Source organism: Oncorhynchus kisutch, linkage group LG13, assembly GCF_002021735.2.
Source record: "Oncorhynchus kisutch isolate 150728-3 linkage group LG13, Okis_V2, whole genome shotgun sequence".
Lineage (NCBI taxonomy): Eukaryota > Metazoa > Chordata > Actinopteri > Salmoniformes > Salmonidae > Oncorhynchus > Oncorhynchus kisutch.
This window is the reverse complement of record NC_034186.2, coordinates 71300368-71314260: the sequence shown is the minus strand read 5'-3', so window position 1 is coordinate 71314260 and position 13893 is coordinate 71300368. Positions and strand designations below refer to the sequence as shown.

At 42.7% G+C, this 13893-nt stretch overlaps 1 protein-coding gene across 3 annotated transcripts; it reads left to right on the top strand.

Annotated features, from left to right (window-relative positions):
• Positions 1 to 4614: 4614 nt before the first annotated feature.
• On the top strand, positions 4615 to 8608 carry LOC109878880 (gastrula zinc finger protein XlCGF57.1-like). Of its 3 annotated transcripts, XM_031787137.1 has the most exons (5): positions 4615 to 4679; positions 5695 to 5860; positions 6282 to 6643; positions 6745 to 6820; positions 7073 to 8608. In XM_031787137.1, the coding sequence occupies exons 3-5, from the start codon at positions 6314 to 6316 to the stop codon at positions 8455 to 8457; spliced, it is 1791 nt and encodes a 596-aa protein (XP_031642997.1). In that variant the 5' UTR covers positions 4615 to 4679; positions 5695 to 5860; positions 6282 to 6313; the 3' UTR covers positions 8458 to 8608. The 3 variants fall into 3 exon arrangements, with proteins under 3 accessions (XP_031642997.1, XP_031642996.1, XP_031642995.1); XM_031787136.1 differs by having other exon boundaries at positions 4629 to 5860; XM_031787135.1 differs by having other exon boundaries at positions 4659 to 5880.
• The last annotated feature ends 5285 nt before the right edge of the window (positions 8609 to 13893 follow it).

Here is a 13893-nt window from a genome sequence, read left to right as displayed (position 1 = left end):
TAACCACTACTTCAAGGTCTCAGAGCAAGTGACGTCACCGATTGAAACACCACTAGCGTGCACCACCGCTAACTAGCTAGTCATTTCACATCGGCTACACCAACATCTCTCATCAGCCACCTGGTGGAAGGGACTTTGTGGATCTGAGGCTCGTTCCCCAGTTGCCTCCATCATCCTCCAAATCCCACCAACATCAGCTTCCTCAAAGCGCAACTGGTCCTTGTTTGGGAGCACACACACCAAAGCACGCAACAGGCTGACCAATACAAGGGTTGGAAAATTGGTGGCCATCTGGGCAAATTTTTGGCTTTTTGAGCCTGACAAAGAGCCATCCTCAACAGGGTTGGAAAGTGACAGTGAAGATGAGGCCTCAGTCTGATGTTCAAGAGGTACACATTGAGGAGGTCCAAGGACAAGACATGGAAGCCTGAGAGGAAGACAACCAAAGCTTTAGTCTAGAAACTATCATTTTAGAGATGCATGTTGAAATCGTTTATGGGAGATGTGATGGATCATTGCGGATCATTCAATATTCACTTTCTTTTGTTGTTCAGTGAAATCATCCCATGTGAAGAGTCCACTCATTTAATTAAAGTTAAATTCGTAACATTTTTTTTATTTTTTTATTTCTATTGGAATGATTTATCATTTGCAATTATGTCTGCTTATAAGGTCAAATCAAATTTATTCATATAGCCCTTCGTACATCAGCTGATATCTCAAAGTGCTGTACAGAAACCCAGCCTAAAACCCCAAACAGCAAGCAATGCAGGTGTAGAAGCACGGTGGCTAGGAAAAACTCCCTAGAAAGGCCAAAACCTAGGAAGAAACCCAGAGAGGAACCAGGCTATGTGGGGTGGCCAGTCCTCTTCTGGCTGTGCCGGGTGGAGATTATAACAGAACATGGCCAAGATGTTCAAATGTTCATAAATGACCAGCATGGTCGTATAATAATAAGGCAGAACAGTTGAAACTGGAGCAGCAGCACGGTCAGATGGACTGGGGACAGCAAGGAGTCATAATGTCAGGTAGTCCTGGGGCATGGTCCTAGGGCTCAGGTCCTCCGAGAGAGAGAAAAAAAGAGAGAATTAGAGAGAGCATATGTGGGGTGGCCAGTCCTCTTCCAGCTGTGCCGGGTGGAGATTATAACAGAACATGGCCAAGATGTTCAAATGTTCATAAATGACCAGCATGTTCGAATAATAAGAAGGCAGAACAGTTGAAACTGGAGCAGCAGCACGGCCAGGTGGACTGGGGACAGCAAGGAGTCATCATGTCAGGTAATCCTGGGGCATGGTCCTAGGGCTCAGGTCCTCCGAGAGAGAGAAAGAAAGAGAGAAGGAGAGAATTAGAGAACGCACACTTAGATTCACACAGGACACCGAATAGGACAGGAGAAGTACTCCAGATATAACAAACTAACCCTAGCCCCCCGACACATAAACTACTGCAGCATAAATACTGGAGGCTGAGACAGGAGGGGTCAGGAGACACTGTGGACCCATCCGAGGACACCCTCGGTTTAAACCCACTAAAAGGTTTATGTTCCTGTCTCCATATGATATGGTAAATATATCCAATGCAAAAAACATCTACATTGAAATGGTATTAATATTAATTTACTTATATTTCCGTTAATTCCCATATATTCTGGTTAATTCCCACAAAAAGTTTCCACCTCTGAATATTCCCCAAAATATGCAACCCTTAATCATTATTAAAGTGGCATTAATAATCAAGTCTGTATGTAGGCAGTTAGTGATGGCTGTTTAACAGTCTGACGGCCTTGAGAGAACCTATTTTTCATTCTCTCCCTCCCAGCTTTGATGCACCTGTACTGACTTTCCCAAATCATGTACCATCAATTGAATGTACCACAGGTGAACTCCAATCAAGTTGTAGAAGCATTTCAAGGATGATCAATGGAAACAGGATGCACATGAGCTAAATTTTGCCTCTCATCGCAAAGGGTCTGAATACTTCTGTAAATGTGATATTTCCGTTTTTTATTTGTAATATATTTGCAAAAATGTCTAAAAACCTGTTTTTGCTTAGTCATTATGGGGTATTGTGTGTAGATTGATAATATGGGACAAAAAACACACATTGTGACAAGAGAGACAACACTACATAAATAGAGACCTAAGAAAAGCTTCTATGAGAACACACCTGGAAAAGGTTAACATAACCAAGAGGACTAAACAGTTCCTGGATGGGGTTACTTTGAATTCCATCCAAATAAAGAAATGAACCAAGAAACGTTGAGCAGAAGGAAATAGGTGACCGTTCCAAACTTTTCTTGCTGAAGAAGCATGTCAAGCGACATCAAAGTACATCCAACCAACCGACCCCGTGTAGTGAAATATCATGGAGTCCTCTAGTGATGCTAACAAGATTGTCTAAGGTCAGAAGAGTTAGTCTTTCCAAACATGTGATAGTTAATAACTAACAAGAGTGTTTAGACTGTTGGTTAATGCATACTGTTTTCTTCATCTATCTAATCCATAAAGTGGTGGTTAAGACTCTTCTGAGAGACACTAAAGTGTGTTTGGTGAAGGAAGAGACAGATGCCAGGAGGGATGAAGACAACAGTGGAGGTAGGACATAGTGTTCATACATACTTCAGTCTACTCCCAACACTGCAGTTTAACCCAGTAAGAGTCTTAACTCATGTCAAACACTACACAGTTAATCTCCTGTGACCCAGATATAGCGCTGAGTGATTAGCGCTTTTGCGGTCGGTTCTCTGTTTCAATTATAATATTTTAAAAATTTACTGTTTTCAGTTTGGATAATTTCTTTTAACATTAAATGCACCAAGCATTGTGATTTGAATGCTGTAACACAGAATAGAACAATTAATGAAAGTAAGTTGATGCCCATTACTGCTTATCACTTATTAACCCTAATTTATTCACATTACTTTACTTTAATAAAATATGTGTATATTACACTTTATTATTATTATGACTTTATTACATTCCAAGTCATCATTTCATCTCTATAGAGCTGCTGCCTATTTTCTGACAGAATTGCTATTTTAGTAGTATTAAAAGGAAATAAGGCATACTTTTATGACTGCTGATTACCAACTATCAATCACTTAGATCCTGTATTTTCATGTAAAGATACCTCTCGAAGCAACTGCTCTCCATCCTTCTCGATTGTGCATTCTTCTCTCTTGTACGTAGCAGGCTTAGAATAAACGTACCGGACAAGTAGGCATGCAATTGATTATGGTCATTGCAGTTAATTATCATGTTTTCTCTGCAAAACTATGTAGACTATTTGGAAACTAAAACTCCATACTAATTGCACAGTTTGGGCTTGATCTGATTAATCTCTATAGAAACTGTGCAATCTGTGCATTGAGCTCATATTTTAAAAACAATAATTGAATTAGAATAATTGAACCGACGTTGGTCATTTAGTTGTTGTTTTTTGTTTTTACATTTCGGTGAATCGCTCGGGACCACCCAGATGTATCTCTTAAACACATTTGTTGTATACTGTCATCTCTAAGATGCAGTGACTATGTAGGAAAAAAAGAAGACAAGAAACTTTCTGAACTAGAGGATTTTTTTAGGTGTTGCAAAAACAGATATGCAAAAATCCTTGGGGCTCACAGGATTAAATTACTGAAGGTGAACTAAATGTTTGCAAGGGTTTTTTTTTATGAGATAAATGACATTTCCCATTGTCTGTTCCCTTTCTCCCCTCTTATCATACCCTTCTTTACCTTTGTTCCTCCCACCCATCTCTGTCCTTCCTCAGTCTTGTCTCCTCAGTTCTTTCCTTGTCCACACTGCACCATCTCCTTTACTGACTGTTACTTCCTGGAGAACCACATCAAGACCAAACACCAGAAGCAGTACCTGGCCATGTTGAGAAGCCAAGTCTCAAAGAGTAAAAGAGTGTACGGCCCCACACACAGCTGTGCCCACTGTAGCTGCATGTTCCATACACCACGACAGCTAGACATTCACACCCGCCAGGCCCACCTCTCTGCCTGTCCCCAGAAACCTGCCCCTCCCCTGTTCCATTCCAGCCATTACAATGATTCTGTCCTCCAATAGCTCATCCCACCAGCCTCCTCTGATTTACACAATGTGCATGGATTAACAGGGTTCCTACTTGAACAGAGAACCACCCATCCTGTCATTAACTGATTTGTACCAGTCCATGGATAAGAACCATCATTGGCCTGCAGTGGTGTTGATATCACCTTTGTCCTGTACAGCATTGGGTCCCAACCAGGGGTACTAGCCTAGGTACCCTGGGGGTACTTGAGAAAACTCATAGACTTATGAGACTATAGGCCTACTGGTAAAATGCACATGGGATACTTCAAGGGTACTCCAGGCAAAGCTACATTTAGTTGGTGGTACAGTAACTAAAAACGGTTGGGAACCAATGCTGTACAGTATCATTCCCACATTCTGACAGCAGAAGAGGCCTGTTATTATTGCAATAAAATACCTATTTTTATTATGAGAAACATACCACACATTTCCAGTATTATTTATTTTGAGGAATATTGCTTTAAGAATCCACATCAATAAACCGTCTCCAAATCGCTGCACATCGAGGATCCATTACCTGATTGGTCAAGGCCACGTTTAGTAGGCACTTTAAGGACATAAACTAGGAAGTGCAGCGTTTTTATGGCGTCGACAAAGGTAGGCGAGGCTGTGTTTGCCCTTCTATCATTGAACATTTACGAGCTATAAAATATGTTAGCCTTTGTTGTATTGTTCTTATCAACAAAGACGAGACTACTCGTTAACGACTTCTGTGAAACTCCATGTGATTATTGCATTTTCGTTGTCGTATGTTGCACCAAAGATACTGGAGATAATGACGAGATGCGTGTGTCTCCGCCCTAACAATGGGGATTCGTTGTCAACAGAGCACAACGGCGAGGTCCCCCCTATTGCTTTCTTTAGATAGGTGGATACATCTAGTTTTTTGAATATTCTTTGAGGAGTGTTAACGTCCAACGCCTATAGACCGTCTTGAATTTCAACAGGGACAGCTCTAGTATAAAGTGATTTTCTCAAAGTTGCCGGGATGTCAGTGCATCACACGTATACCAGTACACTCGTAATAACCTAAGCATTACCAAACTTCTATTATATCAAATAAGCCGCACGTATTACAATAGCATTTTTTTAAAAATTATCTTGACCTGCTTAACGTGGACAGATTTTGGGCAGAGTACACCCTCTTGCATTGCCTCTCCCCATCTGGTTGCACTTGCATTCAGTAGCATCTATGAATCACACGAATACATAGGATTGACGTCAAACGGAAGAACCAAGGACAGGATGGTTCCAGGGGCTATTCATTAGCTGATTCTGTTGCAAAACGTTTCTTTAACGGAAGCAAAAGGAACGAAACGGGGAGGGACCTATCTGAATTTGTCCAATAGAAACTCGTGGTTGGACTAATGACTACACCCCTGATGTTCTGAGATTCTATCTGGTGTTTACAAAACAATTTCTGCTGTGAGATTATGATATCCTGACTTGTTTAAAGGTGCTACTTGGTCAATCTGATGTTTGCATTGGCCGTGCAGCATTTACGGCGATACGCCTCTGCAGAAGTCAGGGCATTTATACTTATTGCACTTTGTCAAGCAGCGCAGATCTGTTGTAAAGGCAGTTGCCAAGGAATGAGTTTGTGTTTATACAGGACCTCCCAACCCTACCTACCGTGACCCAATCATGTCAATGCGGAGAAGCTAAATGGAGCCATCCACATCGTTACAACATTTGGGAGACGCCATCCATTTGCTTCACACCATCCATATGGAGCATCTGACCGCATAAATCGGCTTTTAGACAAAGCGATTTTAACGGTAGAGCAAAGGATGGCAATGTATGGGAAATGAATGGCTGCAGTATTGCTGTTATAATGACTATATAATGCATGGAATGCCAAGGCTTAAATGTATAAAAGTGTGTATTCTAATTTAAAGTGTATGTTCTGTCCTTGTGCTGTACCTAATCGATTAATGTTCTGTAATATGTCATGTTTTGTGTGGACCCCAGTAAGAGTAGCTACTGCTTTAGCTAATGGGCATCCTAATGAAATACAAATCCTAGCAGCTCAAGACATTAGCTAGTTAGTTTAGGGATCATGAGTGGCACAGCAGTCTAAGGCACTGCATCTTAGTGCTAGGGGCGTTACTTCAGACCCTGGTTCGATATTAGTATGATCCCTGCCTGGTATAGCTCTCTAAGGGTGATGCTCAATAAAACCTGCTCTTTTCCCCACAGAATTCAAATGAAGAAGCACTCCAGTCAACAAGATGAAGAGCAAACCTGGGAAAAAGCAACACAACAAAACTAAGATGTCTAAACAACATCGAGACCCCATCAAAACAGATGATTTTGACTGCAATAGAGAAGAACCAGACATTAGTCAAGCACCCTACATTACTAAAGGGGTTTGCATCAGCTCCATCCAAATCAAAGAGGAACCAACAGACTTTGAACAGCAGGTAATGGGAGAGGAACAAAACCGTTCAGTTCCTTCCTTCCAGAAGAAGCACATCAAACATCAAAATACATCCAATCCAATGACCGGGTGTAGCCAGATATCAAGGAGTCCTATGGTGATGCTAACAAGATTGTCTAATGTAAGAAGAGTTCCCAACATGTGACGGTTAGTAACTAGTAACTAGTGTTTTGACTTTTGGTTCATGCATACTGTGGTTTCTTCATCTTTCTAATCCATAAGGTGGTGGTTAAGACTCTTCTGCGAGACACTAAAGTGTGTTTGGTGAAGGAGGAAAACCCAGATGAGCCCGATGGCGGTAAGGCATAGTTCATACATCCAGTTCACCCTCAACACTGCATTTGAAATGGATGATGGGATTACTTGAACGTCACTTGAACATTAATTTAGCAAACTTTGAAATTAATATTCAGCAAAGATATTTACTCAAGTATTTTATTGTTGAATGAGTTAATGTAAGAAATCACATTTGTGTTCTGTTTCCTTCTCACATCGCTCTCTTCTCTCTTTCTACCATCCTTCCACTGCTCTGTCCCTCCCTCTTCCTCAGTCTCTACTTCTCAGTTCTTTCCTTGTCCAAACTGCACCATCTCCTTCACTGACTGTTACTTCCTGGAGAATCACATCAAGACCAAACACCCGAAGCAGTACCTGGCCATGCTGAAAAGCCACGTCTCAAAGAGTAAAACCGTGTATGCCCCCACACAAAGCTGTCCCCACTGTAGCTGCATGTTCCATACCTCACGGCAGCTACACGTCCACACCCGTCAGGCCCACCCCTCTGCCCCGCTAAGGAAACTCCACCCCTGCCCCTATTGTGCCCGCAGCTTCCAGTACATAGCCAGACTGCATACTCACTGCAAGGTTTGGCACAAAATGTCTGTCGCTTTCACCGATGGGTACCTCAGTTGCGCTGACTGTGGAAAGAGCTTCAAGAATTGCTGGGGACTGGGGCCTCACCAGTGTCACAAGCCTGAGGACACTAAGCTTGAGAATGGCCCTGTCTGTCTGAACATTGGCATGCCATGCTCAGAGTGTGGCAAAAGCTGCTCTAGTCCTCGGAATCTGCGCATTCACATGCGCACACACACCGGCGAGAAGCCTTACGTCTGTAAGGAGTGTGGCAAGAGCTTCTCAGAAGCCAGCAGTCATTGCAAACACATGATGATACACTCGGGGGTCAAACCATTCAAATGCCAGGATTGTGGAAAGGATTTTGCCCGGATGGGGCGCCTCCGAGTTCACATGACTATTCACTCTGGCGAGAAGTCTTTCTCCTGCTCCAAATGTGACAAACGGTTTGCATACAAGGACTGTCTGAAGCTTCACCTGCGCACACACTCAGGGGAGAGACCTTTCAAATGTACTGTGTGTGGTAAAGACTTTGCTTACAGAAATTATCTGAAGTTGCATCTGAAGATCCACAGCAATGAAAGGAACTACCATTGTGGGGTTTGTGGGCTGAAGTTCATCAACAGTGCAGCATTGAAAACCCACCAGCGCACACACACTGGGGAGAGGCCTTTCCATTGCACAGTGTGTGACAAGACATTTTTCCGACATGAACACCTGAAGAACCACCAGCGCACTCACACAGGTGAGAAACCATACACCTGTACCGAGTGCGGTAAAAGCTTCACTCAGTCTGGAGATCTGACCAAACACAAGCGCATCCACACTGGGGAGAGGCCATTTGAATGTTCTGAATGCCACCAACGGTTTATCTGTTCTGCTGATCTAACCAGACACATGAGGATCCACAATAACTCACGGCCATATCCCTGCCAGGAGTGTGACAAGAGATTCCGCTTGGCCAACCACCTTAAAATTCACATGAGGACCCACACTGGGGAGAGACCATACTCCTGCCCCCGCTGCCATCGCACCTTCGCTCGCACCCACCACCTCTCTGGTCACCTGCCTAGATGTCACTGAATGATGAAATTAGAATGTATATAAATAGTATTTTACTCTTGTTGTAGTGATTTAATAAGGGAACTGTGATGTACAGAAGATGGTTTTGTGCCCGACTCTGTTGTGGTAATGCCAATAAAGGCCTCTATAGTCTGTGAGAGATGGCACACCTGTTGTGTAGTTCTGGTGTTTTTTGTGTATGCAAACTTGTTGATTGAGCTGGAGGCGTGTAGCCAATAAGAGAGTCATATCCCACATTTCAGTCTCCCAGTATACATTGGCCTGCACTGGCTGGTTTTGACATTGCAGCATGTCTGACTACATATTACGAAATGCAAGCTATTGAAGAGGATTGATTTAAGCTCTTAAAGGCTCTGCATGGTAAATCTGCCATCTGCTGTGACCGTATAGCACTTAATGAGATGCAGCCGCCACAGTAGCCAGAACAATGCTTATACAGGACCTCCCGCCCCCACTTATCGTCAACCAATCATGCCAATGATGAGCTATACAGTGCCCTCTGCATTGTTACAAAATGTGAGAGGTGCACAGCGATGTGGTACGGAGCTTGTTTTGGCCTCTGCATGCCTCAATTGTGTCACACCTTCGACCACATTTGTGGATCAAGCATAGATTGGCTTTCAGGCTACACTATCATTCCCACATTTTGATAGTCACATTGTGGACCTAGGGACATTCTCAATTAGCCTAGCTAACTCTTTCGTCATCTCATCGCCTCTTTTTGAAAAAGGTCAAAGGTCAAATAGAGGAGGTGAGGAAATGTGGAAACAAATGCACATGTATGAAGACTCCTTCACATGCAAATTAAATGTTTAAAGTAGTAAAAAGTAATTTAGATAGTTTTATGAATAAAAGGATAAGTAGCATGTCGTTTTTAAATATGTGCCTGCTTTTCTCTGTTAAGAACAGCTGATTCAAATTGGGGTGTAGCGGATCTCCAAACCCTCCGGCAAAGGACTCGGGGTAGGATAATCTTGTGCTTCCTTGACATGAGGGTGCGAGGACACTTCTCAGTTCACCTACTAACATATTGACACTCGACCACTTATCGGTTTCCGGGTCACGGAGGACAGAGTATTCGAAGAGAGGACAGCCTTTTGTCCAAATGAGAACATCCCCTAGTCTCTGAAATCCCAGACCTAGGGCAACAAGGCTGTGGGTTGTAGGTCTTGTAGTTGAAGAAGCTGACACAATGTGCCAACAGTGCATTAGACTAATATATATATATATATATTAGTTGAAAAACCAAAATATATATATATATTAGTGCATTAGACTAATATATTGGTGTGCTTGTTAAAGGGTTAATGATGCAAGGTGATTTGTAGATCAGTCAGTCTCGACTTGCCTTTAAAGTCGGCTGCAATGTCGAACGCGCCCATTTATAACTAACTCAAAATAGTTAATTTATGTCGTTTTCAATGAGGGGGTTCGATCAATCTTGCCCAGGCATGCGTGTAGTCGTGTTTTGCACCTGCTGAAAGTAGATTGCATTCGATTTGGAACCGAGCTGCCTCGGCGTAAGACCACTGATTAACAAAAAGGAAGAGGAAGGCATAACTCGCAGAAACTCGGTCTTTCTCCAGCAGGTGGCGTTTGTTCATTGTTTCAACAAACAAGTAAGGAGTTTAAATGAGAGTGTAGAACCGGGGCCTCCCACTCCTCTTTCTATTCTGGTTAGAGACCGTTTGCGCGGTTCTGTGAAGGCAGTAGCACACAGCGTTGTACGAAATCTTCAGTTTCTTGGCAATTTCTCGCATGTAATAGCCTTCATTTCTCAGAACATGAATAGACTGACGAGTTTCAGTGGAAAGTTATTTGTTTCTGGCCATTTTGAGTCTGTAATTGAACCCACAATTTCTAATGCTCCAGATACTCAACTAGTCTAAAGACTGACAGTTTTATTGCTTCTTTAATCAGCAATACAGTTTTCTGCTGTGCTAATATAATTGCAAAAGGGTTTTCTAATGATCAATTAGCCTTTTAAAATGATAAACTTGGATTAGCTAACACAACGTGCCATTGAAACACAGGAGTGATGGATGCTGATAATGGGCCTCTCTACACCTATGTAGATATCCATTAAAAATCAGCCGTTTCCAGCTACAATAGTCATTTACAACATTAACAATGTCTACACTGTCTTTCAGATCAATTTAATGTTATTTTAATGGACAAAAAAAATGTTTTTCTTTCAAAACAAAGACATTTCTAAGTGACCCCAAACTTTTGAATGGTAGAGTATATTTAACAGATGTTATTGCGGGTGTAGCGAAATGCTTGTGTTCCGAGCTCCAACAGTGAATTAATATCTAACAATTCACAACAATGCACAAATCTAAAAGTAAAATTATGGAATTAAGAAATGTATAAATATTAGCACGAGCAATGTCGGAGTGGCATTAACTAAAATATAGTAGAATAGAATAGGGTATATACATTTGAGATGAGTAAAGCAGTATGTAAACATTATTAAGGTGACAAGTGTTCCATTATTAAAGTGGCCAGGGATTCCATGTCTATGTATTTAGGGCAGCAGCCTCTAAGGTGCAGGGTTGAATAGTCGGGTGGTAGCCGGCTAGTGATGGCTATTTAACAGTCTGCATAGAGATGCTTGGGAATATGGTCTATGGGGTATATCTGACCTCCATCATCTAGGACATGACAATGGTTAATCAAATCTCCCGATTTCTGACCATTTAAAAAAAAATCGTTTTGCAGGCCTTCTCATACAGCTGCAACTGTATATGCATTTGTAAATCAAGATCTTTTTTGAGTTGGGCTCTGGATGGTGCAACTGTTGAGAATCTGAGTCTATGGTTGTTGTGGGGGAAAGGGGTTGAGTGTGTGTGTGTGTGTGTGTGTGTGTGTGTGGGTCATAAGTTTACATACACTAAGTTGACTGTGCCTTTAAACAACTTGAAAAATTCCTGAAAATGATGTCATGGCTTTAGAAGCTTCTAATAGGCTAATTGACATCCTTTGAGTCAATTGGAGGTGTACCTGTAGATGTATCTCAAGGCCTACCTTCAAACTCAGTGCCTCTTTGCTTGACATCATGGGAAAATCAAAAGAAATCCTCAGAAAAAAATGGTATACCTCCACAAGTCTGGGTCATACTTAGGAGCAATTTCCAAACACCTGAAGGTAGCACATTCATCTGTACAAACAATAGTACGCAAGTATAAACACCATGGGACCACGCAGCCATCAAACTGCTCAGGAAGGAGACGCGTTCTGTCTCCTAGAGTTGAACGAAAAGTGCGAAAAGTGCAAATCAATCGCAGAACAACAGCAAAGGAACTTGTGAAGATGCTGGAGGAAACAGGTACAAAAGTATCTATATCCACAGTAAAACGAGTACTATATCGACATAACCTGAAAGGCCGCTCAGCAAGGAAGAAGCCACTGCTCCAAAACCGCCATAAAAAAATCCAGACTACGGTTTGCAACAGCACATGGGGACAAAGATCGTACTTTTTGGAGAAATGTCCTCTGGTCTGATGAAACAAAAATAGAACTGTTTGGCCATAATGACCATCATTATGTTTGGAGGAAAAGGGGGAGGCTTGCAAGCCCGAAGAACCCCATCCCAACCGTGAAGCATTGGGGTGGCATCATGTTGTGGGGGTGCTTTGCTGCAGGAGAGACTGGTGCACTTCACAAAATAGATGGCATCATGAGGCAGGAGAATTATGTGGATATATTGAAGCAACATCTCAAGACATCAGTCAGGAAGTTAAAGCTTGGTCGCAAATGGGTCTTCCAAATTGACAATGACCCCAAGCATACTTCCAAAATGGTGGCAAAATGGCTTAACGAAGCATGTGGGAAGCATGTGGAAGGCTACCCAAAACATTTGACCCAAGTTAAACAATTTGAAGGCAATGCTACCAAATACTAATTTAGTGTATGTAAACTTCTGACCCACTGGGAATGTGATGAAAGAAATCAAAGCTGAAATAATCATTATCTCTACTATTCTGACATTTTACATTCTTAAAATAAAGTGGTGATCCTAACTGACCTAAGACAGGAAATGTTTACTAGGATTAAATTTCAGGAATTGTGAAAAACAGAGTTTAAATGTATTTGGCTAAGGTGTATGTAAACTTCCGACTTCAACTGTATATGGATATATTTACCCCCGAAATATATGGTACTGACCTCGCCCTCTGGATGATAGCTGGGTGAACAGGCCGTGGCTCGGGTGGTTGATGTCCTTTGATATTTTAGACCTTCCTGTGTTATCGGGTGCTGTTGGTGTCCTGGAGGGCATGCAGTGTGCCCCGGTGATGTGTTGGGCAGACCGTACCACCCTCTGGAGAGCCCTGCGGTTTAGGGTGGTGCAGTTGCCGTACAGGTGGTGATACAGCCTGATAGGAGGCTCTCATTTGTGCATCTGTAAAGGTTTCTATTGGTCTTAGGGGCCATGCTGAATTTCTTCAGCCTCCTGAGGTTGAAGAGGCGCTGTTGCCCCTTCTTCATCACACTGTCTGTGTGGGTGGACCATTTCAGAATGTTAGTGATGTGTACGCCTGGGAACATGGAGCTTTCCACCTTCTCCACTGCTGTCCCTTCGATGTGGATCAGAGTGTGCTCCCTCTGCTGTTTCCTGAAGTACATGATCAGCTACTTCATTTTGTTGATGTTGAGGGAGAGGTTATTTTCCTGGCACCACTCCGCCAGGGCCCTCACCTCCCTGTCGGCTGTCTCATCATTGTTGGCAATCAGGCATACTACTGTTGCGTCATATGCAAACTTGATGATTGAGTTGTCGGCGTGCATAGCCACGCAGTCATGAGTGAACAGCGATAACAGGAGGGAGCTGAGCATGCACCCTTGTGGGGCCCCTGTGTTGAGGATCAGCGAAGTGGAAGTGTTGTTTCCTTCCTTCACCACCTGGGAGCAGCCTGTCATGAAGTTCTGGGCCCAGTTGCACAGGGCGGGGTTCAGACCCAGGGCCCCGAGCTTAATGATGAGCTTTGACGGTACTATGCTGTTGAAGGCTGAGCTATAGACAATGAACAGCATTCTGACATAGGTATTCTTCTTGTCCAGATGGGATAGGGCAGTGCGATGGCGATTACATCCTCTGTGGATATATTGGGGTAGTAAGTGTAACAGGGTTGGTTATGTTTCCACTTGCCTCTAAAGAAATGTGTATTTAATGTTCAAGCATTCTTATTGGTTGGTTCAACTCTGATGACAATAAGGTGTGTTGTGTATGGCCCCGCTTGCAGATAGGGGGAGATCGCGAACGTCAGGTCTTCCCAGTATGAGAATGTGATGCAAGGGGTAGGTCACGTTCTGAATACTGTTTTCTATTTTACAATGTGTACAAGTTTTCTGTACGTTACTGATTTATACATGTGTGGTATAAATATGGTACCTGTTAGGGATTGAGGGCCTTTCTGGGATGTGCTTTGGCATATG